Source organism: Falco biarmicus, chromosome 4 (genome assembly GCF_023638135.1).
Source record: "Falco biarmicus isolate bFalBia1 chromosome 4, bFalBia1.pri, whole genome shotgun sequence".
NCBI lineage: Eukaryota > Metazoa > Chordata > Aves > Falconiformes > Falconidae > Falco > Falco biarmicus.
Window position 1 is genome coordinate 74,075,881 of NC_079291.1, and position 26,361 is coordinate 74,102,241.

A 26,361-nucleotide genomic window follows, 5' to 3' on the forward strand; every position below is an offset into this window, starting at 1 on the left:
AGGGAAAGCACAGAACCACCTCATCCTGCCTGGACGGATGAGTACCCAGGCTGTGCTCAGCGCAGGCAGGAGAGCTGTGGCAGAAAGTTAACAGGTGAAGGCAGAACTCCTGCGTTGTCTAAAAGGGAGAGGAGCTCAACAGCTTCCTTCGGGCCCCCAGAACAGCAGAGACAAGAGGAACCATTCACTGGACTACGGCACAAAAAAATGGGAAACAGCAGGATGTGGCAGAAAAAAGTCCATGCCTGCAGATTTCCTGGGTAACTGCAATGGGTCGTGGCAATTTGGGTGCAACCAGGAACATAACAACATGCAGAAAAGAGGGCTAAAACTGGGAACTCATCTTCTTGTTCCCCACACTGCCAGCCAAAAGCAAGGCTGTTCTAGCTCAGATCTCTCCCTGCAGTCTGTATAGCCAAGGAAGAGATAACAGGCACTGCTTCCCTTCAGATGCTCTGTGGCACCCAAGCAGTGTGTGTGGCTGGAGCTGTGTGACCCATCCTGCGCAGCACCTTCCCTCCCTGAAGGGCTTCTGCACCCTTCCCTGAGAGCAATCCCTTCGGCAGGAATGGCAGAGGGCTAACACCACAAGCTCACATTCTTCAAGACACCCAAACATCTCCTGTCAGAATTCAGTCCAAACCAACATCTCGCTGACTGCTGGTTTAATTTGTTATTCAATTTTATTTAATACAAGCAGCTACAGGCCAGCTGTAATTTTCCAGGTGCTCTAAATACACAAGGCCAGCTCCTTCCTGTCCCATCACTTAAAAAAGAACCAAAATACTAAAAAATTTCCTCAAATCTTGCTCAAGTGTTACATATTTTTGTGCTGATATTCTTTCCAGGAGAGGATTTAAAAGCCATTGCCTTTCCAGGTTATTAAAATAGATGAAAGTACACTATTGGCTGAGACTGGGCATGGCATGTGCATAAATGTATGCTTCCCATGCTGCCTCCTGTTCTATTTTTGGTCCTTCTAGGCATGGCCAACATTGAAAAGTACAAGTACTTTGCCAAAAGCTCCATAAACAGAGGAAGGTGTTTTATATTTATGGTCAAGAAATATACATATATGTCAATTTTACTAACAGTGCCTGAAATCACTAAAAATAGATGGACTTTAGAAGTAATTTCCTTTATGTTGCACTGTGCTTTGTTAGTCACACTTTAAATTGGCTCATCCGGTTCTATTTCACTCTGTTTGGAGGACTGTAAAATAATGCAGTTAGTTTCTGGGCACTTTCACATCTACAACATAAGAAACTGAGCAAGTGACTGCACTAAACAACACAATCAACAACTGATTTTTTTTTCCCCTAATTATTCTTAAATTTTGTACAAAACGGTACAAAATGCAGAAGTGAAGTGCTGCTCCTGCTGACCACAACAGCCCCCAGTTTTAGAGAAGACGTGACTTCCTTGTGCCCTCTTTATTGCTAACGGCTCAGAATGAGCGTAAACAGACTGAGCCCAAGAGCACACACCTGCTAAGGAAAATACTGTGCAAGGTGAGTAACAACCTAAACATTTACTGGACTTTCCAAAATGGCAACGTGCTTTAAAAAAAATCAGCAACGCTATCACTCATCAAAGGTTATGCTCATTTATTGTAACCATTCAGCACCCTTCAGAAAAAGCAGGAGAATTTTAAACCGCTGAATGAAGCTGTGAAACAGTGGTGCCCGAGCATTTTAAAACCATCTCTTTTTCTCTGTCCATTCCCAGGGGAAGGCCCACCCTACAGCTAGCTGACTATAGCTTTTATGAAGACAACTTACCCCTCAAAGAGGAGGAAAAGACCCCTCCTCACCTTGAAAACTGCAAATGCAAAACCCAAAGAGAAAGGAAGTCATTTGCTCCAGATGGTGCCTAGCACTGGTAGCAGAGCCAGCAGCTGCCCTAAACACCATTCCTACACTACATACCTGGCCATTTTTCCTGTAAAAAACTGAGGCTGTTTTTAAAAGCACATTTTAATGCAAGAACCTGTGGTTAGCTGGGCCTTTTTAACACAGGGAAGTTAAGGTGAACTCCTGAAATATTTTTATTCTGGAAAGGTTCCCCAAGCCTTTGCTACAAGTAAAATGTTTTCATCATTGCAGCAGGTGGCCTGCTCTGAAGGTGCCACATAACCTCAAGGAGACTTTGAAAAAGACCAAGGGAGCACACCATGCTTACCATCCCCTTCATCCACCACTGCTCGGATAACCACAGGGAACACGCCACGATCCAAGTCAAAGTTCAGCTGAGGGAAAGAAAGGAGATGAGGTTAGACAATTCACACCAGGCTTGCCTGAAGACAGTGCTCGAAATGGCATTAACATCAGAGGAATGAAAGCTCCTTCTGATGGGTCCCCAGACCCTGGTCTCAAAAGGACACAAAGGAGCAGGAACATTTAAAATTCAGGCACCACCTTTCAAACAGTCAACCAGAGTAACTACAACATATATAGGCTGACACAGCACGGAACACCAGCTGCAGCTAGCAAAGCAAAGGATCTCCCTTTGAATTTTGTATGGTATTTAATTCTCACTAATTCATATATCCTAGAAGTCTCCTGAGTGATTTGTGGTAGGACAAGATTCTCAAAACATATTTAGTGTCAGAGTTTTGCTTGCCTATGGTAGGATATACTGGTTATAGCACAGCAGTACACGTTATGCTCCCTACACCACAGAAGAAATCCTGACTCCATATATGAAGTTCTTGAAGATACACAGAAAAATCTGTAAAATTTTAACTCACACAACACTTTAAGGAAACACCAGACTGACTTCTATCTCTTGGCACACTAGGAAATTCAGATTCTTGACCTTTTAATCAGCAAGAGTAAAAATTTAAGATGTCACTTGAGTGCAAGGAAAACAGACTCAATTTCTTCCTTTGCCCTGCACTTCATTAGAACACTTCAAAAGCTCCGTGTCATCTTACAAACACAAGAAAAATGCAACCTTACAAACACTGTCCTATGCCAGGAACAGAAGTGGCTCAGAGACTGGATTTCTGGTGTGTTTTGTTGATTATTGGCTATTTTTGCCTCATCCCTTGGCAAGAGAGAAAAAGATGTCACTTCACCATGGTGCTCCAGGTAGTTTGTTTCCAGTTTTCCAGTGAAAACTGAGACTCAATTTGAAGCATAGCAGCACCATTCAGGTAGTGCTTCGGGGCTTCTTTCCACTTCCCCGAAGCTCCAACATAATTTGCAGCCTGATCTTCTCAAGCCAGTCCCTCACAAAAGATAAACTATCAAGATAGCCATTGGCACTGGCACAAAGAGCAACCCAAAACACCCGGCCTGGAGGGAAGGTGACCCTCACTGTGAGCCTTAACATAGCTGAAAATGGTTCCTCTTCAAATGAATTACAACCTAAACGTTCACCCTGAAATGAATACCTGTACACTGGGAGATGATATACCTGGTCAGCCACAAGCCAAGTGTGCTGTAGCCTACTAGCCACACGGCTGTGCCTCTGCCAAGAGCTGCAGGCATGTGCTTCGGACTGCAACAGCTCACCAACCTTCCACGGGAGGTGCAAGGGGAAGAGGGAATCGCTAGTCTGCTGCTCTTCCGTCCATAGCTGCACACTCCTTGCGCAGGGTGCATGCCTTTGGGGCCACTCAGCTTATGTAGTGCTTTCTCGAAGCAACTCTTGGCTGCATAACAAAGCTTTGCACGTACACACATCCATTCAAACGTGCATACCTGACTCCAAACAGAAAGCATGTGCGAGAAGACCTTATGATTTGACCTAGCTAGTCTTCAAACCTGAGGGATATTGATTTTCATCCTCTGTATGATGGTTTTACATTTTATTCCTCTTTTAAACTACCAGAATCTATTCTTTTTCCAAAACAGCAGAGTAACAGAGCAAACACAAAAATCTCATTTAACCTCTCAGTATTTGTTACAGAAGAGACTGATTGAGCCACTATTTTCCAGCTGAACCATTATGGAATGCCACAGAGGGAAAATTCATTGAGGACAATTGATTAAAATTGCTGAAAGAAGCTTATGGTTTTGCTTTGCTTCCTGCTCTGATTTATTACTGCACGACAACAGTTACTGCTTGTCCATTTGAAGGGAAAGTCACATCATAGAATTGTGGTTGCTTTACGATATAAACTTTTGCATTCTCAAACAAAAGGCCTCCTTAAGGGTCCATTTCACATTAGTTTTTAGGGACCTGAAAACAACTGTCTCAACATGAGCCATACACTATAACTTGCAAGCAAACCAGTATATTACAAAGACAAAGTAAACTTTTATAAAGCTTTCCACATAACAACCCAACATAACATTATTTTCCCTTCTGTTGGCCAGCCAAGAACATCATCATATGCAAGTATTACACTAAGCAAAAATATGAAGTAAATCTGGGGTTTTTGGACAACACCAATAAAGCTGGAAAGCAATCTGAAGCATGCAATTGTACACAGCTGAGTGATAACACTCTGCCAGCTGCCTCAAATAGACATGCTGCATTTCAGTGGCCAATTAAGAAGATTTAGTGGTATACATTCTACTGGAGTTGAGAGGACAAGGACTGATATGTACACAGAGCTGAAATGGGAGAAGAAACTTTTCTGAATCACAATGCTTGTTCCACATTTTCTCCACAACCAGAGCTCCCAGTAACACCGATGAAAAAGAGGAGACAGGATGCAGCAGATTCAAGCAAAGGGAGCTAGAAGCTTACTTTTCCACAGCATCTCCCCTTTTAAGCTGTCAAAGGGACATGACTTTAGTACTGGAGTTAAAACCTTGCTGGCAGGACAAAAGTGAAAATTAAGCTTCTCAATTCTTTAAGAAGGGATCTGAGCTCCTACTTTCCAGCTCTCAAGACGACAGAAGGGATTGAAAAGCAGCTCTTCCAGGCTTTTGTAGGCTGAACTTGTGAAATCATATATTGGCAGAAAAGCCAAGACATCAGGAGACCAGATTCTGCAGGCTCTTGGTAACCGCCACGGCATTTGTTAAGGCACGGGACTGATTATAGTTATAACTGCAACTTCAAGACAATAGCTATTCAGTCTTTCCAAAATACATGAAAGGTTTTTTTTTGTTTTTTTTTAATAAGTAGGTATCTTTTTTCTTTTTTTTTCTTTTTTTGCCTTTTTTTTGCCCAGTCTTCACATAAACAATACTCTTATACAAGCTTGGGTCAGGAAATGAACACTGTATCAGTGTTGACCTGGGAGAGGGGTCTACAGGAACAAATATATTAGCAATAGCTACAGATGGACTCCTCTGCATCAGAAATCTCTTCTGGCAATTCTGCACAGAGCAGGGAAAAAGATCAAGGCCTCCCTGCCCTGCATCACGTGCAGGGGAAGCCCTTGGGCCAAAGCTCAGAGGCTGAAAAGACAGAGTACCGCCTGGGTTGGAATGTTGCGAAGATACCAAAATTAATAGGATTCCACAGATCTTGCTACGTAGTAAAAGCCACAGAGCTTAATTAAAACCAAGCCCTCATCTGTTTGCAGTTATGGGTTAAACTAAAAGGAGGCAGGCATTCCCTTATTCAGCATCAATGCACCAGTGTGAATCTGCCTCAGAAGGGAGAGTATCCCCACCCCCCTCACTGTACTGCTACACTTAATAACGCAGGATGTGGCCCTTAAACAGAACAGGACTCTCCTAGAGCAGTGGTCTCCAAATTATTTTGACTACTCATCCCATCAGTAAAAAATGGGGTTTTATACTCCCAATATATGGATATTTATTATTTATAAGATATATATACATGTACTACTGAAGTTCTTCCAACATCCCAACAAATTGTCTTGCATGCATCCCACTTTGTAGACCACTGCTCTAGAGGACCAGCCAAAAAAAGACAAAAACCAAACCCCAAAAAACACCACAACAGAGAGATCAGGACAGACATTTGTTCCCACAAGCTCTTTGGCTGGCAGGGAGAGGAAGGGTGAGGAGTGGCAGGTTCCACCAGGAAAAGCTCCAGTGCCAGTCTCCGCAGTCTCCCTCCTACCCCAGACGTTGGGGTGCCAACTGATCAGCGATATCAAAAGTTGCTTCTTGGGGTTTCTTCCCTGTTTACCTGATCTATCTGCCCAGTTCCCGCACAGTGTTCATACCTGCTCCTCCCAGGGACCCATTCATCTCACACCCACAAAACATCCCATGGCAGCTGGGAGAGCACATGTTCCACCCATAACTTCATGGCACTAAATGGAGTCCAGTGCTTCTGGGACAGCAGGGTCGTGGGAAGAAGAGGACACTGAGAAAAGACTTACCTCATCGTCCTTCCAGTCTGAGAAATCAATCTTGAAGGAAGGCAGGGAGAATTGCTGGCTTACCCCTCTCTTGTAATGAACCGTCTCTGACTGCAGAGAGGGATTCTTTGTGCTGTATCTGAAGAAAGGGGGGGAAAGAAAACTTGCTGTAACAAATGATTGCTCTCTGCTAAGCTGTCATTCATTCACATCTGTCCGCCATTCAGGAATCACAAGTGGCAGCTCTAAGAGGCAGAGCTGGCGGGGGCTGGAAGCCATTCAGTGGGGATACAAAAAGGGAAGGGAAAGGTCAAAGCAAGAAGGTGAGCACAGGGAAGGGAAAGCAGCGCAGACAGGCACAGTCTGACTGGATCCATACTGACCTGCCCGGAAACACTGGGTGTCAGAGGAGTATGGTGGGTTGCAGCAGCCTGGGAAAGGCTAGCTCACTAAATCCAGGGCCTAGGCAACGCTGGCTTTCAGCCCAGCACAGTCCCATCTTCTGCAGGAAACCCAGGAAGAACGAGCAATGACCTAACAGCGGGAATGCACTACCCAACCCGGTGCTGAAAGCTCTCCCGTGCCTCCACGGGACAGCTCTGCAGTGAGGAACACTGCCTGGCCTGCCACCACCCTGGTAGGCAAGAGCTATTCCATCTCACTCCTCTATTCCTCATGTGCTTCCCCAGAGCTGTTGCAGGGCTACCAACACCACTAGAGACACCAACCAGCCCCCCACACCCACCACCTAGAAAAGAGTCAGAACTTTTCAGCTGCCTCGAGGCCTGGCACTGTGAAACACCAGCCCTGCCAGGCTGGGTTGAACATCTCTGGAATGGGGCCATAGCTACCACCCACCATCTTCTGCACCCAGAGCCCACCCAGTGCTGTCTGCCCCATCAGAGATGTTTCATTGCCCACTGGCCATCTCTACAGGCGCTGTGCTTCACAGCAGGCTTCAGTGGCAAAGCAGAATCAAGACGTTTTCACCCCTTTTTCTGAGCTGGGTGTGCACAGCCCCTCGCTATGCCAGTTCTGGCACAGGAGAGGAGGCAGTGAACTGCAAACTAGGGTTGGGAACACTGAAAGCTGGTTTTACCACCAAAGCCTTTGTTGTTGAGCTACTGTGTGTTCAGAGCATGTTGACAAACAGAGAGAAACTGAGAGATCCCTTGCCCAAGAGGCTTACACTGCAGAAACAACAACCTCTTCCAGCACGGTGATGAAACAGGTCTAGCTCCAGCCCTACAAGAAAGGCTGTAACAGCCCATCACAGTAATGGGATGTTATCTCTTCTGCACGCTAACTTCCTAAGCAGAACTAATCACTTCCTAAGCAGAGCTTCACACGGTGAGACTGCGAGAGCGCTGGCCTCCAGCCACCGCACACTGAAGAGCTACAAGCTCGAAGCCTTGTTGACTGTTCAAACTTGATTGCTACTGTTCTTGATCAACCAGGCAGCCTGGGGACAGGTGTCACGTTAGCACCAGGAACTCTAGGCTGAGTTTTTCCATAATTCAACTTGGGATATCACACAGGATCCCCTGACAACAAGCTCCTCAGATTTTGCTGATTCCATTTCTCAAAGAATAACAGTACTACTGCCAGCCCTGCAAAGCAGACACCATCAGAGGAGACTGAGGCATTTGATGTGGGCAATTCAGTACAGAGCCCTGTCAAGCAGAGCAGTTAACAGAGTGTGCACAGAGGCAAAGGAAAGATAATCCTTGCTTGAAAAACAGGATTCTGTACTTTTGAGGGTGTTCAGCTGTTCTGAAACACAGACACAGCTTACAAATCACCAGGTACATAACCAAATGTTGGAAAGCTCTACATTCCTTCAGCCTAACTACATTTTGTGGAGGAGCGCAGCACACCAGAAGGGGATGGCAATACAAAGCTGTTCTACATCTGAGATAATGCCTTCTGGTTTCCTGTTAGCATGGAGCAAGAGGGCTGGGCAGCTCACTTCCAGAGGGGGTGAAGCAAAAACTGTGGGAAAAGCCCACAGGGCAGAGTCAACCAAGAACTGCAGAAGTGAGCATCACACCAGATGTGAAGAATGGGCTGGAGGATGGCAGAGGTGATTAGAGAGGACGTGTCTGAACCTTGAAACTCAGCTTTAAGCAATACTGTGGAAACTTTACACTCAAGAGCTATAGCTCTGGCAGCTACCTGCTGCCAGAGTGCAAGAGCTCATTGAGACAGTGTGCTGCCCTCCAGGGCTCAAGCCAGCACTGTAACACAAAACCTGAAAGCAGGATGATTAGGATGCATTTTGCAGCTGAAGGTGTAAGAACCTGGATACCAAAAAATTATGAATATTTATTAATTCCTCTCAAACCCAAGGAGGAAAAGCCAGGCTCCCCACTGGCATGAACTGCTGCCCTTCTCTGAAAAGCTACTGTAGTTCCTGCACTCTATGAGGATCCAGAAGGCTTATCAAGTATCACAAGATCCACATTAAATTCTGGAGGGCTGTGACAAAGGCCAGGTTCACCATGTGCACTCCGCTTTTCCTGCCAGGGCAGGTGTGTTATGTTATTTATGGCAATACCTTACCCTCAAAGACCACTCTGTACTGCACTGGAATAGTGCTGCTTTACTAGGTCTCACTCCATTCTTTGCATTTAAAACACGGTGTGGGAGAGATCAGAATGACAGGTCTTTTATGTGTGAATTACAGAGCAAGCAATTGAGTGAAGTTTTATTTACTGAGTTGTCAAGCACAATGAATAGAGCAAGTCTGTATCTAGCTCCTTTTGTGGCACTCTCAAAGCTTCCCAGCACTGCAGAGAGGAACAATTCTCCCTCTACAGCTAGGAAAGCAGGAGATGGAAGAGTGGCTTATCTAAGGTGACAGCAAGCCATGAACTTACTGGAAATAAAGTGCAGAGGAGAGAGTGGAGCTGGGACAAGGATCTAAACATGCTGATGATGAGTGCCAGGAGGGCCAGAGGACCTGCACTTACAGCACCAGAAGCCCAAATCAGTCTACAACAGGAAAACAAGTAGTGCTGTTCCAAGGAGGACAGGGTAGAACAATACTCCTATAGACTTGTTGCCCCTGAGAAAAGAAATAAACCAGGTACACATAGATTTTTGGAGCTGAAAGTATGACAAAAATATCAAGGAGGCTTCCCCAAATGAACTTTACGCCTCGAACTGTGTGACTGCCTAGCCCCCACTGCCAAAACTCATCAAACTTGGATCTGAACAACTAGACAACACTGGAGACCTCCAGTCAGCAGCCACCACCGAGGCTGCTGAGCACCACCAGGCCAAGAGCTTGGTAAACTTCTTGGAAGCACTGGTGATCCTAGACTGTCACAGAGATCAATCATCTTTCTAAGGTGATGCACGGGATCCACTGCACAAGTACACACTCCTCATGCTGCACAGGAGGACAATTTGGCAAGTTGTTACAAAGCAAGTACCCTGCATACTAATGTCTAAGTGGTCTCCACCCACCCTCAGCCCTTTAAGTTGGCATCTGCTGTATTTGTTAAGTCTTCTATTCCTTGCCTGTGCTGCTGTGGGCTTACAGCAAACAATAGTGGAGAAGCTCTAGAGCTGTGGAGATGCGTTACAGAAAAAGAGAGCATGTATTAAAATAAAAGATAGCAGAAAACAATGTGCTGCCTCTCCCTGCATGAAGGTGAAATCTGAATGTTTGGCTTGCTATTTCTCAGACTGCACCAGGCCAGGTCTCCATACAGCTGGGAGGTCTAACAAAACCACGTTGCCATCACTGGCAGCACAGGACATTGGAGAAGTAGGTCTGTCCTAGCAGCTTAGCACCAAACAGAAGTCCCCCATCACATTTTTTTAAACCTGTTTGTTTGCTCCAGCACACCGGCAGCCTGAGAATCACCAGCAATGCGAGGTACCACACTGCTGACTGCAGCAGCAGCCCCCAGCTCTCAGGATTCACGCAGCCCATCTCCTCCTGTAAACTCTTTGACACACCTGTACTCCCACAAAGCAAATGTGTCCCTCCCTCCTCCATGTCAACCCCTTCCACCTCCCAAAACCAGCTGTCTATGGGAGAACGGCAGATGAGCAGCCCTGTGACTACACCACAGTGATTTTTGAGAGAACAGGAAACAAACCAAAATTATTCCCGTCTCACTCCTCCACCGTCAGCTGAGAAGCACTCACTGCCTGCACAGAGAAACAGCCCGTGGCTCCTGCAGCCTTCTCCCTGTACACAGTCCGGATTCGCTACCAGGCACCTGCAGACCTCAAGTAGCTCCCGAGCCACCAGCGGCATGCTAGTGTTTGTGAACCTCTGGCTAAGCAGTTCAACTTCTGTTGCTACATGCTTACTGGAGACTTGACACAAATGCATGGGAGTGTTTTCCCCTCTCGCTCATCCCAGATCAGCGCCTGGGGAAGTTCTCAGCAGGGTGCCAGTCCCAACTCGTGCGGACTTCTTCACAGCTGTGTTCCTCACACTCAGCTCTGCCTGGCACTGGGGCTGCCTCAGACAGTCAAAAGATGGTTCCTGTTCCCACAAGCGTGCTGGGACCCCGACCGAGAGGCACCGAGCAAGGATCCTAGCCAGCTTGCCTCAGAGTTACGCCAGCACAGCCCAGACCCCATTCCTCAGAGAAAAGTAGGATGCAAGTAGCAACATTGCCCCAAGGTACTGCTGAGAGACAGTCTTCCCTTTGAAGAGCCCGTGGAAAAATAAGAGTCCTCTTTCTTCAGTAACAGCTGCGCACACTGCATGGCAACGTGCAGTGAACTGAGGAGAAGGCAGAGTTACCGAAAGCAGAGTTATACGAGAGCTTTAGAGGGTCCTCAGGAATCAATTCTCCCACTGCTGCAGGCTGTGACTGCCTGGCAGGCTCCGCAGCCTCTTACAGGTGATGAGGAGGGAGCCAGTCATGTTCTGCTGGTGTTCAAAGGGGGCAGGAGTCGATGTGGAGCAAGCACGCTGGCCTCCCCCTCTCACAACTGCACACTCTGCTTTCATTTTGGGCCAGGATCTCACAGGTCAGCTCTTGGGGAAGAGGGAAGTTGAACAAGTGTCTCAACTCATAGTGATTTTTACTGTTAAAAGAAACGCCACTGAAATATAACGTGGCCATAGCCCTGGGTCTCAGTCAGAGTTAGACGAGATCCAGCCCAGAGAGGCTCCCACACAGAGTTTGGAGTCAACAGGTGGTGCACTGCAGTCCCTGCCAGGCTTCTCCTCCCCTCCTGCTTCCTCCTAAGACTGAGTTTCCACTCCAGGCCAGGAGGAAACAAACACCTTACCATGCAGCTGAAACCCTGCTGCTTCTGCCCCTCCGCACCCGCCGTGGTCTGCCTTCAGCTGCTGAACTTATGGCGAGAGCACCGTGCTCACGGCTCCAGCCAGGCTTCAAAGCCGGCGGCTTACACTACAGCTACACAGAGAGGCACAAAGGCCAGAACTCTTATTAAAAACAGCGGGTTTGTCTGCTTGGTGAAATCTATAGAATTTAGCATTCCAGCCTGTGAACTCTGCACACTACAGCGTTCCCTTGGGGACTGGTGTCTGCCTGGATCAAAGCAGGCTTTGGCCGTAAAGGCTTGCGCCTAGCAAAAAACAGCACTCGCCTTCACACAGAAGAAATCTCTCTGCACAAAGAATTCATATTCATCACCATAGTCTGCTGCCAAAAGCAGCAAGAGCACCTTTCAAAGGCCCTGAATAGACAGAGGCTATTAAAAAACCAAAGGAATATCCAAGTGACTGTCTCTCCTACGCAAGCTTTAGTGAAAACAGCTGTGTGCTGAGCTACCCGTTTCAGTTGGATTTCATTTTGTGAACCAACTATTCAAACGTCCACATGCAGACAGAATATATAATCGTTGCAGTGTCACGTCCACCGTCAGCTTAAAAGACTGCGGTAGGATGTTTGCGATGAGTGCAGCAGGCATTGCAAAACAAACAAGGAAATGAGATTTTTCAAATAAATAAATATCCAGTACACCCCTTTGTGCATCAGCAACACAAACAACACGGACCTGAAAAAGGGCAAGGATTGCAGAGCTAGACTGACCTATTTTCATTGTGTTTTTTCTTTCTAATGAGAAAACAGAGCTTGGCAACATTACTGGGATACAGACGAGAACCTTTTCTGTCCAAAGAGGAAGATCTTGTTCATAAGAACATGCTGCAAAACTCAAACCTCTCATGTCATATTTATTATCAGCTCCTGATCTGCCTGGATTGCTCATGTCTTTAGAGCTGGCTGTTTCAAGTGCTTCCAGCTACAAGGCTGGTTTGACTTCTTCCCCTGAGGAAACAGCCGCTGCTGTCATGTTTTAACTACACAATCCTTCCTGCTAGTCAGCAGGACACCTACAGCTGGAGAAGTCCCGGGGGCCCTCCCAGGAACAGGCTAATAGCGTGCACATCAAGGCTTTTGCCAGGAAAGGAGAGGATGCATTCATAGAGCACACACAAAAAGAGAGGATGTCTCTGCAGCCTGCTCCAAAAAACATACCTGTCTCCTAAACCGACGACATCGAAGGGTACAAACACATGAACCAGTTACTGCAGAAGGCAGGCTAGGAACAGGGGGTCTTTCAACTCATCTCTAGGAGCCAGCCCTGCCAGCCCTGCAATGGAAATGCAATGCAGAGTACGCTCTCATTTGTTTGGGGGGACATTACACGTTTATGGGCAATCACTAACGAGTAGTCAACATACAGCTCACACAGCTGCATGCTTGCACCTCCTATACGCTAATGTAGAGAGTTTCACGCCACATAGATAGGGCCCATCCTGGTCACCCATCCCCTTTTGGCCCAGATGGCTGAACCCTTCCCTGCTGTATATGCCAACCGCCTCTCCCACAGGCATGGAGCTGCCTCTCCAACCAGCTAGTCTTAACCCCCAGTTAGCACCGCAGATTCTGACAGCAGGTTTCTCTTTGTTTGTAGGACATTTCTGAAGCTGACAGGTACTGCTGTGCCTCAGTGACACCGAGCAATACAAGGCTTGTCCTCACAGGTGAGCAGTCAAGCTCTTACGGTGGTTTCCCCAACCAGGGAATTCCCTGCTTTCTACCCAGCTGCCGGGGAACTGAGGCCAAAGGAAAGGACAAACTGACAAATCCTCTCTTCAGGCCAGCCAGATCACAGACCAACTCCCCAAGAGCACATCCACCACTAACCAAAGACAAGAGCGGATCCTCAGGGAAGACGCTGTGCCAAAGCTCACTGCAGGGACTGCCACAGGGAACAGAAGCACAGCACAGCAGTTTGCTGATTTCCAGAACCAAAGAAAATGGACACAACCAGAAAAACAATTAAAACTGAAAATGTTGGGGGTCTTCAGCTGTTCAGAGGCAGGTCACCACTAATTCCATTAATTAAGGAGACTGTGGACATCAGCAGATCTGGTCTCTCTTACCCCTGGGGTAATGCACCAGCTGGTGCAAAACACTGGTATGTTTTGCTCTGAAGAATCTTTAGGCTCACCACAAAGTGACTGGGCAAAAGGCATTCAGAAGGTGAGAGAAGCAGTCCCCTCTAGATTTAAACTAATTCCCATTTCATCCAAGAGGCTTCTAGAGATATCTGCGCTAGCACCGGAAAGTGCTGGATACCTTCCCCTGGGCATGGGGCTGCAGAGGTGGAGACACCTCTACAATCACCAACAGCCACACCTTCACCTCCTTCAGACTTTACTGGTCAACTGTGGTCCCACAGTGGCGACGATACAGCTCCTGGTGAAACCCAGAGTTCAAGAGTCCAGGACAAGAGGCAGGCAGCAGTTAGGAGCTACATGTTCCCAAGATCTTGGCTAGGAAATGGTATAGCTGAGCACATCTCCCAGCACGATTACCTGAGAAAGTCTTGCTGAACACTCCTTTGAGACAAGTTAGGACAGGCAGCACATACTGATAAAGCCACCAGCTTTTAACTAGAGCCCAAACAACTCCAGAAGGGAGCTTTCTGGCTTGCAGAGAGAAAGGTTCCCCTTGGTCATGGAGACCAGCTAATCCTGAAGACAGAACCTTGACCCTTTTGGCTCTCAGATGAGCAGAGGCTCTACAACAAGCAATGCCGTGTTGCTCAAGGAGAGCCATCTTCCCTCCCCCCTCTCACCCCAAGTTGTATGAATATAACAACGTTCCTAGCAGGAGTTTCACATGAGCAGAGTGTTGATACTATCAGGATTGGTGGTTGTTTCAGCAGAGAAGCAAGAATAACTTGTTTAGCGCTTCTAAGGAGCCATGCTGCAGGCTGGGGACTAGGAGAAAATTTCTGCTTTTGACAAGGGTCCAGAAAGTTTCTCCCATTTTAGGATTTAGCATCAATTTAGGACAGTGGAAAAAAAAAAAAAAAAGTAGTTTATTTTAATGAGCATCTTCTTCCCAATCAAGTGCTGGACACAGCAACAGAAAAAGTTTTTAATTTATACATAGTGTAGCTTTTGCACAGGCTTGTTCTTTGAATGTAGCTGTTAGCACCAGAAGAAATTGAGAAAAAAGGAAGAAGCTACCAGCCCAGACAGGGGGAAGCTGCATTTGTATTAGTGCACTAAAAATGCACTCACTCCACTTAGTGCTCTAAGAATGCAGCCCAGATTTTTTTTTTTCCACTAGAATTTGAAAAGAATAAATCTAAGTAATTATAGCAGTGCCCTTTCAGAACTGCTTTGCAAAGCTGAAATCAGAGCTTCAAAAGGTTTTTACTAGCAGCCAGCAAATCCAGAGAAGCAGAGATGCCTACTTTGGGCAGCTGCACTAGCCCCAAGACGTGCTTCATGAGCCACTTCCACATGGAAAAATAGCCTGGGTTGAATTAAAGCAGCTTATAAAGTCTATATTTGTATCTCACTTCCCTCAGCCCTTATTACCTACACATCTGCATGAAATCAGGATCAGGCTTTCCAGAAGGTTCCCTGGCTTCTGGTGCAGCCCCCCACACCTACATAATATTTATTGTCCAAGAACTGCACAGCAGAGACAGATAGTTCATCACTTCTATGCTACAGGGAAATTAAAGTATGATTTATCAAATAAAAGGCCAGCAGTGGAAGCCAGAGCCGCATCAGAATGCTTTATCTTTTGACACGAAGGTTTAGTGCACCGGGGACTGCTGCCACCCTAGCAGGGCAGCACAGTATCATCAGCTACATTTCGTTAGCAAGGTAATGACTGCTGACTACTGATCCTGGTTTCGTGCAGAGGCAGGCAGGGCTCATCAACAAAGGCTTCCTCTCCACCATCAGAACAGAGATCCATCTCTCAGTGAACCATGGACAGGGTGGATTAAAAAATTCATATTTAAAGAAAAACACTGTATTTTTCTTTGAAATTGACAGTTGTATTAACTTTCAGAAACTCTACCTAGGAATTGTTCAAATTAAATGTAAAGAGCAATTCGGTAGCTCATGTTTGCTGCATAAGCTTTGAAGAACAGAAAACGGCCTTGGTGGCAGTCACTGGCTTAGTGCATGGCACTAAATTTCAGTAAAACTTGTTCTTAAGTGAACTAGAAACTGTGTTCTCCTCCTCCAATCAACCAACAGAGTTCTGAGGGGAGAGCTACTAGTTACAGAAGACTGAAAACACTCTATCCAGAAACAGTCACGTTTGGTCAGTATAATACTTTCATTAAGCAATTATTATTCAAGGTACAACTTGACAAGACAGTCTCTTAAGAGTCTAACGGAGCAGTTTAACCAACAAAAATGCTACACTGCTGGTCTTGGGTGATGCAGTTGCACTTCCATCCCAACACAGCTTGGTTCAAGACAGGTTAAAAAAAAAAAGTATCTTTTCTCTTTAGAGTAACTTTTTTGCCATTTTGACATAACAAAATGCAAAATTAGGAGTCTGAAAAAATACATTTTAAACTATATGCATATTCTTTACAGATAAGGTCTTTGTAAAATGTATCACAAAGTTTGCTGTGAAGCTTACACTGAGTTGTAGATGCAGATGTTTCATTGTTACTGACCAGTGACAAATTCTCCTTCGATGTAAACCAACAAGTGAATAGCAAAACAAGATTAAAATCAATGATTTTAAACAAGACTTGCTGATTCAAGCCACAGCTGAAGTCTGGCAATGTAAATACATCCACCCTGGCCATAGAGGCCCTCAGTCCTCCCCATTAGCCCACAGATGGTTTCCTCCTCAGGTCAGCAAACAAGGAACACTGCAGGGCAGCACAAGGGACGCTGGCCACCTCTCCACGTTGTACCTGTATTAGGAAAAGAGGACTTCAATCTCCAAGGCTGCCATTCCAACACCTTCACTAGCACTAAATTCACAGGAAACCTAAGGACCTAAGAGACAGAACACGGAAACTTTATCAGGATTTCTAAGGCATCCTGCTGCATTCAGCTCTGCTCAGGAAAATCTGGATCTAAATAGAAAGTGTTTTCAGAGTTTCTCAAGAGATATTTTTCAAGCACTTAAAAGGAGCTAATTTATTACGTCCCCAAAATAAAGGCAGCCATAGGCTTCAACAGAAGAAGAAAAGGGGCCTAAACGAAAGTTCTGGTTCGGGATATCCTCCAGTTTGGAGGAATGCACATCTGGATGGGAGCATTAAGCTTGTCTCATTTCTAAAAATACACTATCCATCCATCATTACTGTGATGTTTATACTTTGCATAAAACACATAAGCCATTTTATGGTTTGCATACATACTTCTCTCTGCTGAAACCTCTGCAGATCCCTCCAATAAAATGTACATTTACCCCCAAATCCCGAGCACTACTGCAGAAGCCGTCAGCACTACGTGCACAGAGCCGCTGATCAGCCAAAAGCCTCTACTAGACGAAGCCAAGAGCTTCTGCAGCCTGATTCTTCCTTTAGCCATAGAACAAAAAGAATTCTTTGTCCCGTGGCCATCAGAAGCCTGCCATAACATATCAGCAGCTCATGTGTACCCAATTCACACCAGAGAGAGCATGTTTTATCACCTTAGCTCTTAATACACAAAAGAGATTTTTCATGGTCTTATGCCATACACTGTTGATTGGAATGGTTTAAATGTGCCATTTAGATAAAAAGGTTTTAAAGTCTGTAGGGATGCACTACCAGAATACGAGAAAGACTCCACAGATGACGTTTTGACCATTTGTTCTACAGCTAGCCAAAGACTAATACATGTACCTGGCAGGAAACACAGACAGGGTTTCAGGCAGTAAATCCTCCTGATAACCATCTCCCAAGTGCCTGTGTTGAGGTGGTCATTTATCCCAACCAGGGCTTTAGGTGGGCCTCAATTCCACAGACTCGCTATGTAAATGTGAGATTGAACTTTACTTTGGTGGCCCAGATGCTCCTGTCACAGGGAACACAAAAATCCAGTGAGTTAGGTGATCTGGAAAAAACCAGGTAGTATTTGAAGGGAAGGGTGGTGGTGGTTTGGTTGTTTGGGTTTTTTTAATTTCATAGAACATATTGCTGACAAAGCATACAGCTGTGAGTTCCTCTCCTCTGTTGCGCACAGAATGGCTTCCCCACATCCAAAAAACAATCCAAAAAGGGAACAAGAGAGGATATTGGCTATGTGGGAGGGAAGTGAAAGTAATATTCAAAGCTATTAGAATATATAAAACAAAAAAAGAAGAGATTTCCCTCTCCACCACCTGTGGCAGCACTGCCCTCAGGGGTGATTAATGAGAGATGTTTGACAGGCTCATCACCTGAGAGCTCCTGTATCCCTCCACGCACCCACAAGCCCAGGACTTACACTGCCATACCACCGACAAACTCTTCTGTAGCCTGGCAGTAGATAGTGATGGCAACACGGGCATCTGCGTCAAACGTGAACTCCAGGCTGTACAGGACTTTCTGCTTCCCATTCTCCTCAGTAGGACTATCAACATCATCTTTATACCTGAAAGATAATGCCAGAGGATTAGAACATATATTTATGAGATCTCAAGATCACTCTGGAAATCAGGACAAGAGTGCTCCAGTCTAGGTGTTCTGGGCAGGCAAGGCACCATGGGCTGCCACCTGGGGCTTCCCAGGAGATTTCCATTCTTTCCTCTGAGGAAGATTCTCTCAAGATTTGATTGAAGTTATTAACATGAATTATGCAATGACAGTGTTGAGGGATCTCACCCAGCCTTACAGCGCCAGGACACAGAATGAGAGAAAGTGACACCTTGAATGTCAAACCCTCAGGAGAGGAAACATTCTCCCTCCTTTCAAAACTTCATATTAGGCTCAGTATTTGAGCTAAAGAAATCCTGCATGAGCCTAAGAAGTCTAACGCCTAATTCTTTTTATTCTGCAAATGAAATGGGTGCGTGACAGGCAAAAAACAAGGTTTCTGTAACACAAAGAACTCCTGAAACTCAACAAAAGGTACCTCCAGTATCACACAGAAGATGACATTCAGATCAGAAAGCATCCAAATATAGGAATTTCAAATAACCTTTAAATGTACAAGTCATCAACTAAACCTTTGATGCTGCTAATGACTGAAGCTTGCACACACCTACTGTATGCACAAAAATTAACACGTTCAACTGCATAACAGACATATGATAACCGATGCAAGAATGAGTTTAGAGGTTATTTCAATTAACATAAAGGTGAGTCATAATTTGGCTATGGGCTACTGTACAGCTGGATCCCACTGTGTGATCACCACTACCCAGTATTATTCCTTCTCCCTACTACTGGAAAAGGCAGGTAACAAATCTGGTGAAGAAGCTGGTGTGGAGCTAGCTCTAGGGCAGTGAGCTATGGCCATGGATGAGCAGTGAGTTATGATGTGCCAGAAGTGGCCACAGAGACCAGCAGATCCTGGAACAAGCAGTCAACACAAAGCACCACGAGACAATCTCCCCGTCTTGAAAAGCAAAGTGACAGACAGAATGCATGCGATTCACTGGCAGGGCAGAAGCAGATTCTCATAGGTAAATTCAAATCCCACTGTAATCCTACGACTGTCGGTACCACCATTAGTTCACGCACTGCGTAGGAGTGGTGAATGCAGCAGGCTGCCTTTGAGAGGGGTTCACTACTACTTCATTTGCCACCCAGCTCCAGCCTCACTTGTCTATCAGTATTACCTTAATTGCCAGGATGCCTGGGTCAAAGCCAAGCAGCTAAACTATTCAGGAAAAGCTTGGCACCACTTCTGACTTCACAGTATCAGTCAGCCTCTCCCTTCATTAAAGGGACTTGATGAATATCCTGCACTGTTGAAAATACTCAGAAACGGGCTAGGCATACTTCCATAATTCAGTCTAAAAATTGTCAAGGGAATCCTTTTTTACCGAGTTCACTGAGATGTAATAACTGCTGCCTAATTAAGAGGGTTCCAGCATTAATTTTACTTAACACCACATGAACAAGAATGAAATGTTCAGCTTCAGCAATTTAATACAGAAGGTGAAAATCAAAACTTAAGAGCAGTATAATCAAATACCTAACACACATACTTGTACTGATGTAACCCTAGTAAATCTCTACAGCATACACTTGCATTCCTGTCTGAAGGACTTTGAAAGCTCCAAACAAGACTTTTGCCAGAGGTTCACCTAGGTCAGAACAGCAAATCAAGCCAAAATACACCCAACATGCTAGCATAAAAAAGACAAATCCCAAGAACTGAGTCTGAACATCTGCAGCAGCCTGGATACAATATACAGCAATAGCACAAGATGGCATTTTCACACAAGCTAGTTGCATTCAAAGAATAAAACCATGGCACTTGAAGGCTGCAAACAAGAAACACTCTAGCCAGCAGGGCAGATTTGCCTAGAAAACACAGGAGGAGCATGAACATTTTGTGCTGGACTGACCTAAGAACACACATAGCAACAATCCACTCACAAGCACGTGTGTCCAAGAAAGCGACAACACAAGCAAATTATTTCTTGCTGTGCTGCCCTCAGCTGATCTGAGGTTGGCAGTGAGGAATCCAGGCTACAATACACTTGCCACTTCTTCCAGAAGAAGTAGGGTGGGGGGTGGGGGACAACCAGCACCCCTTTCAGGCAAGCACCGATGAAGCTACTTCATAGATATGAAATCTATGCACAGACAGACAGTCTATGACGTATACACACTGCATAGATAGGTAGGTACTAAAACAGAGATGCCCTGCACACGCGCGAGTTACAGATTGACAACACAGATCTAGGCACCTGTAACAGCCCCAAGTAACAAGGTGGGAGCAGATCACACAAAAGCAACATGTCATTAGTAAAACCATTGCCTGTTCTGTCTTCTCAGTGAAGTCACAAAAAGCATACGGGTTCCAAGATTACCCTCCTGCTCTCAACTGCACCTCTGCACCTCCCTGCCAGCGCTCAGAATGTGCTTCCATCCTTTCAAGAAGAAAAGGGGTTAAATCTAGACTAGAGTAAATCTGTTGCCCTGGGAAACCACTGAGAGGCCATCACCAACTGCAGTGCCTGGAAAGAAGGTTTCTGGATGATGCATCTGCTGGGAAGTAGGAGAGTCAGAGCCCTGTCTGCCAGCAACAGCACCACTCAAGTAAAGGGCAAGGTATATGTGCCTAAATGGTGGCAGTCACAGCAAGGCTGTGTACACAGCTTCCCGTTTCAACACACCTGGTGCTGGAGGTTAAGAAAATCATCTGCCACATAGCAAAGAGGTCAGGTTAGAAAAGACTGCATAGGCAGCAATGCCAGCTGGTAGCTGGACCAAGGAACAAGCAAGGACTACTTTGGTGTGTACTTTGAGAGGCAGAGACACCATGTTCCACCTTAAGGTGTAGCAAAGGTGGGATGTAACTTCAGGGGAGTAACAAGACAAAGTCACGCGTTTTGCATTCCTTCTTTCTTTGCAATGGATGTGGCAGACAAGGAGGTGGTTCAGGAGTGGTTCAGGTGGTTCAAGAGCTCTTCTATCTCCACCTGCACTTGAAGTTTACAGTGTACATTTAGTCAAGCCCTACTGACAGTGTCAATGTGAGGTGGCCACAGATGCATGCACAAATTTAGACACCAGTGACTTTGGTAGGTGTGCCTTTCAGTCATGCACACAAGTTAATCACATAGCCTTCACAATCACATGTACAGAGCAGAAGCGACTGACCACCTTTGAGAACAAATAGCTGATCCAATGTTACGATGAAAAAGGCAAAGCAGGATGACCATGGGAGCTGAGGCCACCTGGTCTAACATCACTTCTGGATAAAACAATGGAAATGCTGGAACTTTTTGCTTGTCTGTTAAAGAATTAAAAAGATAAAAATATAATTAACAACAGCCATGACAGTTTTATGGAAAGAGGTTGAGTCAAACCCAATTTCATCCTTTGAGGGGATTAAAAAGTTCAACCAAAAACTTAGTACACATGCAGGATAAGTGCTAAGTATCGCTTGCCTTCATATTGTGAGATATGGATTACATCAGTATTAGAGCAGGCATTAAATGAAGAAAGAACTAGATGATGTCTCTATCAGCGTTGACTTTCATGAGGGGAGATCACTATCAAATGGAAGCTTTTCCTATTTGGGGGTTCTGCAGGGATCTGTACACAGTTAAATGCTGTCCAGGGCTGCAGAGCAGGCAATCTCAGCACCACCACCATCACCACCTCCACCACGGGACGAACAGCTCCAAGGATCAAGGTCAGTGTGCTGTGCTGGAGAGGGAAGAGAAGGGATTTCCCTTGTCTCACTCACAGTGACTCACCTATCTCCCCTCAATCTTTACCATCTGCCTGCCTCTCAGGCCCTTATCCAAAATGCTCTGTGGTCTTAGTGGAGTGAGTCCAGAGGAGGCCACAAAGCTGATCAGAGACTGGAGCACCTCTCCTATGAAAACAGGCTGAGAGAGGTGGGGTGGTTCAGCCTGGAGAAGAGAAGGCTCTGGGAAAACCTTACAGCAGCCTGCCAGGGCATAAACAGGCTGACAGGAAAGCTGGGGAGGGACTTTTTACAAGGGCCCGTAGGGATAGAACAAGGGGGAATGGCTTTAAATTGTAAAAGGGTAGATTTAGATGAGAGAGACAAAAAAAAAATCTTCAGTGTGAGAGTACTGAGGCGCTGGCACAGGCTGCCCAGAGCAGCTGTGGGTGCCCCATCCCTGGCAGTGCTCAAGGTCAGGCTGGATGGGGCTTGGAGCAACCTGGTCTAGTGGAAGGTGTCCCTGCCCATGGCAGAGGGGTTGAAACTACATGACCTTTAAGTCCCTTCCAACTCAAACCATTCTATGATTCTGTAATTCTATGAAAAACAAAAAACTTGTGAGGACTTTACCATCAGAATCTACTTTACACCTAGACACTTAGCTCAGTTTCATTTTATTTGGTGGAGGAGGTGGTAAATTAAAATTAACTAGTTTTGGAAAGAACATGCAAGCCTCAACCATCGGTTGCGAATAAGCCAGGCTGGAGAGGGTACAAACTGTCTTTACGTGCACAAAGGGAGAAAAGAAAAGCCTCTAGTCCAGAATCGTAGAAAAGTAAAAAACGGAATGTGCCCTTGGGGACTGGCAATCAAAATCTTATTTTGGGTCTACTCTAATTTTGTACTGATATAATATTGGCAGTGTTGTCATCAGCACTAACACAGCAGCAGCAGCACAAGAGCCTGAGAGCACATGAGAGCTCATGAGGCAGAGAAAGAATCAATAGTACCAAGAATTAAGACAGATGCAAACCTAGACACTATCTAGGTGCATGGACACTGTATTTCAAATAGTCCAGAGCTGCAAATGTGCTTGGGGGCACAGGACGTGCAACCACAGAAAGGAGAATGATAGAACTGTATGTACTAAACCTCACCAACATCTCCATTCACAGGAAGGTCTCTCCCAGTGGAAAAGCCGCTCCCCGTTTGGCTTCTGATAGGTGTTACAATGTTTGTGTGGATGTCTGCAAGGAGGAAAAAAGACCCTTTCCACAGCAAGTGTGGGAGGAAAACAAGACTTTCCCCTAGAGAAATACTTCACTCTTTAGCTGAAAAAGCCAGACAGCATTCAGAGCCCTTTACCAATGGTTACTTTTTCAGTTCTTCCCTCTTTTCCTGTTCAATCAGTTTTGAAACCACATGTATTGCTCATTTAAAGATACAACAAAACAAAAAAAACCCCCAACCTTCAGTTTTCACATAAAAACAAACCGAGGGTTTTGTGTGGTTATGACTAAAATTACTCACGTTATACCACGCTCTCAGAACCACCTTGGCTGAGGGTTGAAGTTGGCCCCCTGCCAGTACTCCAGCCCTGCGCCTGAAACGCAGAATTCAGAGCAACTCCAGGATCTTTGAGAAATGCTCTGTCTGGACACCCACCCAGTCGCTCAGACCAACACAAAGCGCTGGGCCCCTGTACTCCAGCCATCTGTTTGAAAGACGGCAGCTGCAAGTCAAAGTGTTGGCCATTGAGTTTAATCCAGCTAGTGCCACTTTAGATCTCAGCGTTGAGCACTGAAAGGTAACAGATCTCCATGATGATCCAGACCTCCTTCCCCCACGCATGGGACACCAGCCATCTAAACAAATGCGTAATACTAGGACCAAACTATCTTGGCAACAGGAGAAACCTGAGGAAGTTTCACTCAAAACCAATCAGTCTTCCTTGCTTGTGACTTGCACCAGAATCTGCTACTTTCTGGCTTCTCCTTGCACAAGAAAGCAGAAAGGAATCTGCCAGGTTAATAAACCCTACAAGCCCAATATCTTCCACTCATGCTAATGATTTCATGGGTTTGCTTACCACTCTAGTCTGTCCTCCAGAGATGGATACATCCCTGGTCCTGTTTGGAAACACAGATCGCTCAAATCTAGGGATAAGGAACAACAAACCACCTGAAAGCTCTGATCACAAGGGAACACTGGAACCTCTGGACATACCTAGCAACAAGGATCTGGAATTCAGCCCTTTCCCCAAAACCTTTTCAAATAGAGTTTGGCTCTGGATGACAGATTGCTGGGTTGAATGAAATGAAAGGTTCAGGCGATAACAGTACCTCACAAGTCGGAGAGAATCTTTGCGGATATTCACCAGACTTCTCAGTGTCTTCACCGGCTCATGTGGAGCTGGAGTTACATAGGGAAACTGGAACAAAGAGGCAAATAATTCTCCTGTTATTATGCTATAAAAGGTAGCAGCATATTACCTGGCATATGATTTACCCAAACCAAGAAACATCTACCTTTAAGGGTACTCAGTACAACAGCCACAAGGAACAGTAATACAGGATTCTATTTACAGATAAAACAAGCATGTTTCAGGGCAAAAATCCTGCTCTGGCCCAGCAATAACTCATATTGGGAGTACACACTTCAAGAAAGAGCATTTTCACAAGCTTTTTCTGCAGCCTGAATTCTCAGTCTGGAAAGCCTTGCTCTCACAAGCTTTTATTTCCACTAAAGAAACCACCTCCAGCTTGAGCAGAAGAAATGCAGCTCTTTCATGTCTGTTACAGCACGCAAACAGTGACTTGACTGCTAATCAGTATGCCGAAGCCCTGGATTACTGGGGGAAACTCTTTTTGTTCTGAAACAATGGGGCAAATGTTCTGGAAAAGAAAAGAACAAGACAGGGATAGGGGGCCTCATTCTATTCTACAGTCCAGAGACCTTCTCTCACAGATTGTCCTTTAAATAAAAGACGATAATGCTTCAGACTGTAATCCTCCTTACTGGTCACACTCTCCAGTGAGAAATGCAAAGGAAACTCCTTACTGTGGGGACCACAACCTGTACAGCTGCAGACCTGCCTGCTGGACCTCCTCTCTGCTTGGTGAAGTCTGAACCTGAAACATCCACTCGCACAATGGCCAAGTTTGATAACTGCTCAGCCTGGAGACACAGCCCTGCTCCAAGTCAGAGCAACAGCACGATACAGAGCTAAGGGACAGGCTTTCAGGCAGAAGGTTACACTGAATGTATCCAGCAACAAAGCCACCACGCAAACTCATTAGAGTTGGGGTCCTTCAAACACACGCAGACTACGTGCTCTGCAGCAGTGCAGAGAGAATGGAATGACTGACACAGAGCAGAAGTACCAGGGGGACCACCAATATACGTTTCCTTAGGAATTAGTCTGCTAAACAGGCAGACAAATGCTGATGCTGCAGCTGAACTTCAGGGCAGCTCCAGGACACAACCCTTGAGTGTTGTCCCCACAGGCCACAGAAATGTATTGGTGGGGCAACAGCCAGAGCCTGAGGGAAAACATGTTTCCTGACCAACAGGAGAAAGCTGCAAAAGACCCTGTGCCACAGCCACAGGCAGCAGAGATTTCACAGGACAACAACAGCTACTTTCCTTGCACCCTCACTGCTGTGGTTGGTAACACTGCTCTACACAAGCCCTCTGTTACTCCAAATCAAGAACTTGGCCCACATCCAGAAAGCAGTTTTGCTGCTCTGTGTTCGAGTGTTTTCTTCCTTGAAGATTAATCAGAGCTGCCAAAGGGCATTAACTTTACATAGGCAAACTATATACCAAAACAGCCTCCCTCTCTTAAACTTATTTGGCAACCATCCCACTGTGTTAATAGCATTCTCACCCACTCCCCTCTTAAGAAGTGATGAAATTCAGCACTGGGATGTCTGCAAGGAAACCCAGGCTGAGACATGCAGTCAATTCAGCTCTGCAAGGTTAGTCCCTACAGCCATATGCACATGGGATATTTAGCTAACAGCTGCGTCTTCTGCTTTTGTTGGGAGCGCTGTGCAGCTGCTAGTCACAAAGCGAAAGAGAAGCAGTCAGCTTTTAACCACCGTTCCGCACAGGCCCTGTATGCAGACACGGCACAGGGTAGGTGGCGAGCATCTCCAAGCCTCCACAGGATTGTTACATCCAGAACGATTTCCATCTAAAGTCACTCCTCCTAATTCCTTGCTTATCTACGCTTTCTGCTTGAACAACAGCTTCCCAGATCCTCCCTTGTCCTCTCCTGCAGAGACCTGTTATCTAACCGTGGTGCTAGGACCACCAATGGCATAGCCTGAGGACAACTCAAAGCACGTGCTTGTCACCAGTCCAATTTAAACATCAAGTCATCTTGCCTCAGTTTCTCTGATCTGTAGAACAGAGGTGATACTGAACCGCCTCCGAGCGCTACAAGCACGAATTAGCTAATAGTCACCGCTTTTCTGAAGGTGAGAACTACGACATCAATTTTTCATTGTCATGTTTTGAAGCTGCAGAAACAACTAGGAAGACAAGT

At 45.8% G+C, this 26,361-nt stretch overlaps 1 protein-coding gene across 4 annotated transcripts in view; it reads right to left on the minus strand.

Moving 5' to 3' along the window:
• MGRN1 (mahogunin ring finger 1) overlaps positions 1 to 26,361 on the minus strand; it is a 55,387-nt gene that overhangs the window by 20,051 nt on the left and 8,975 nt on the right. For all 4 annotated transcript variants that reach the window (XM_056336385.1, XM_056336387.1, XM_056336386.1 and 1 more), the window contains exons 3-6: positions 24,152 to 24,240; positions 17,940 to 18,086; positions 6,260 to 6,377; positions 2,182 to 2,248 (exon numbers count right to left, since the gene is read on the minus strand). In XM_056336385.1, the coding sequence (XP_056192360.1) occupies positions 2,182 to 2,248; positions 6,260 to 6,377; positions 17,940 to 18,086; positions 24,152 to 24,240 (421 nt within the window). The remainder of the gene's footprint in view (positions 1 to 2,181; positions 2,249 to 6,259; positions 6,378 to 17,939; positions 18,087 to 24,151; positions 24,241 to 26,361) is intronic.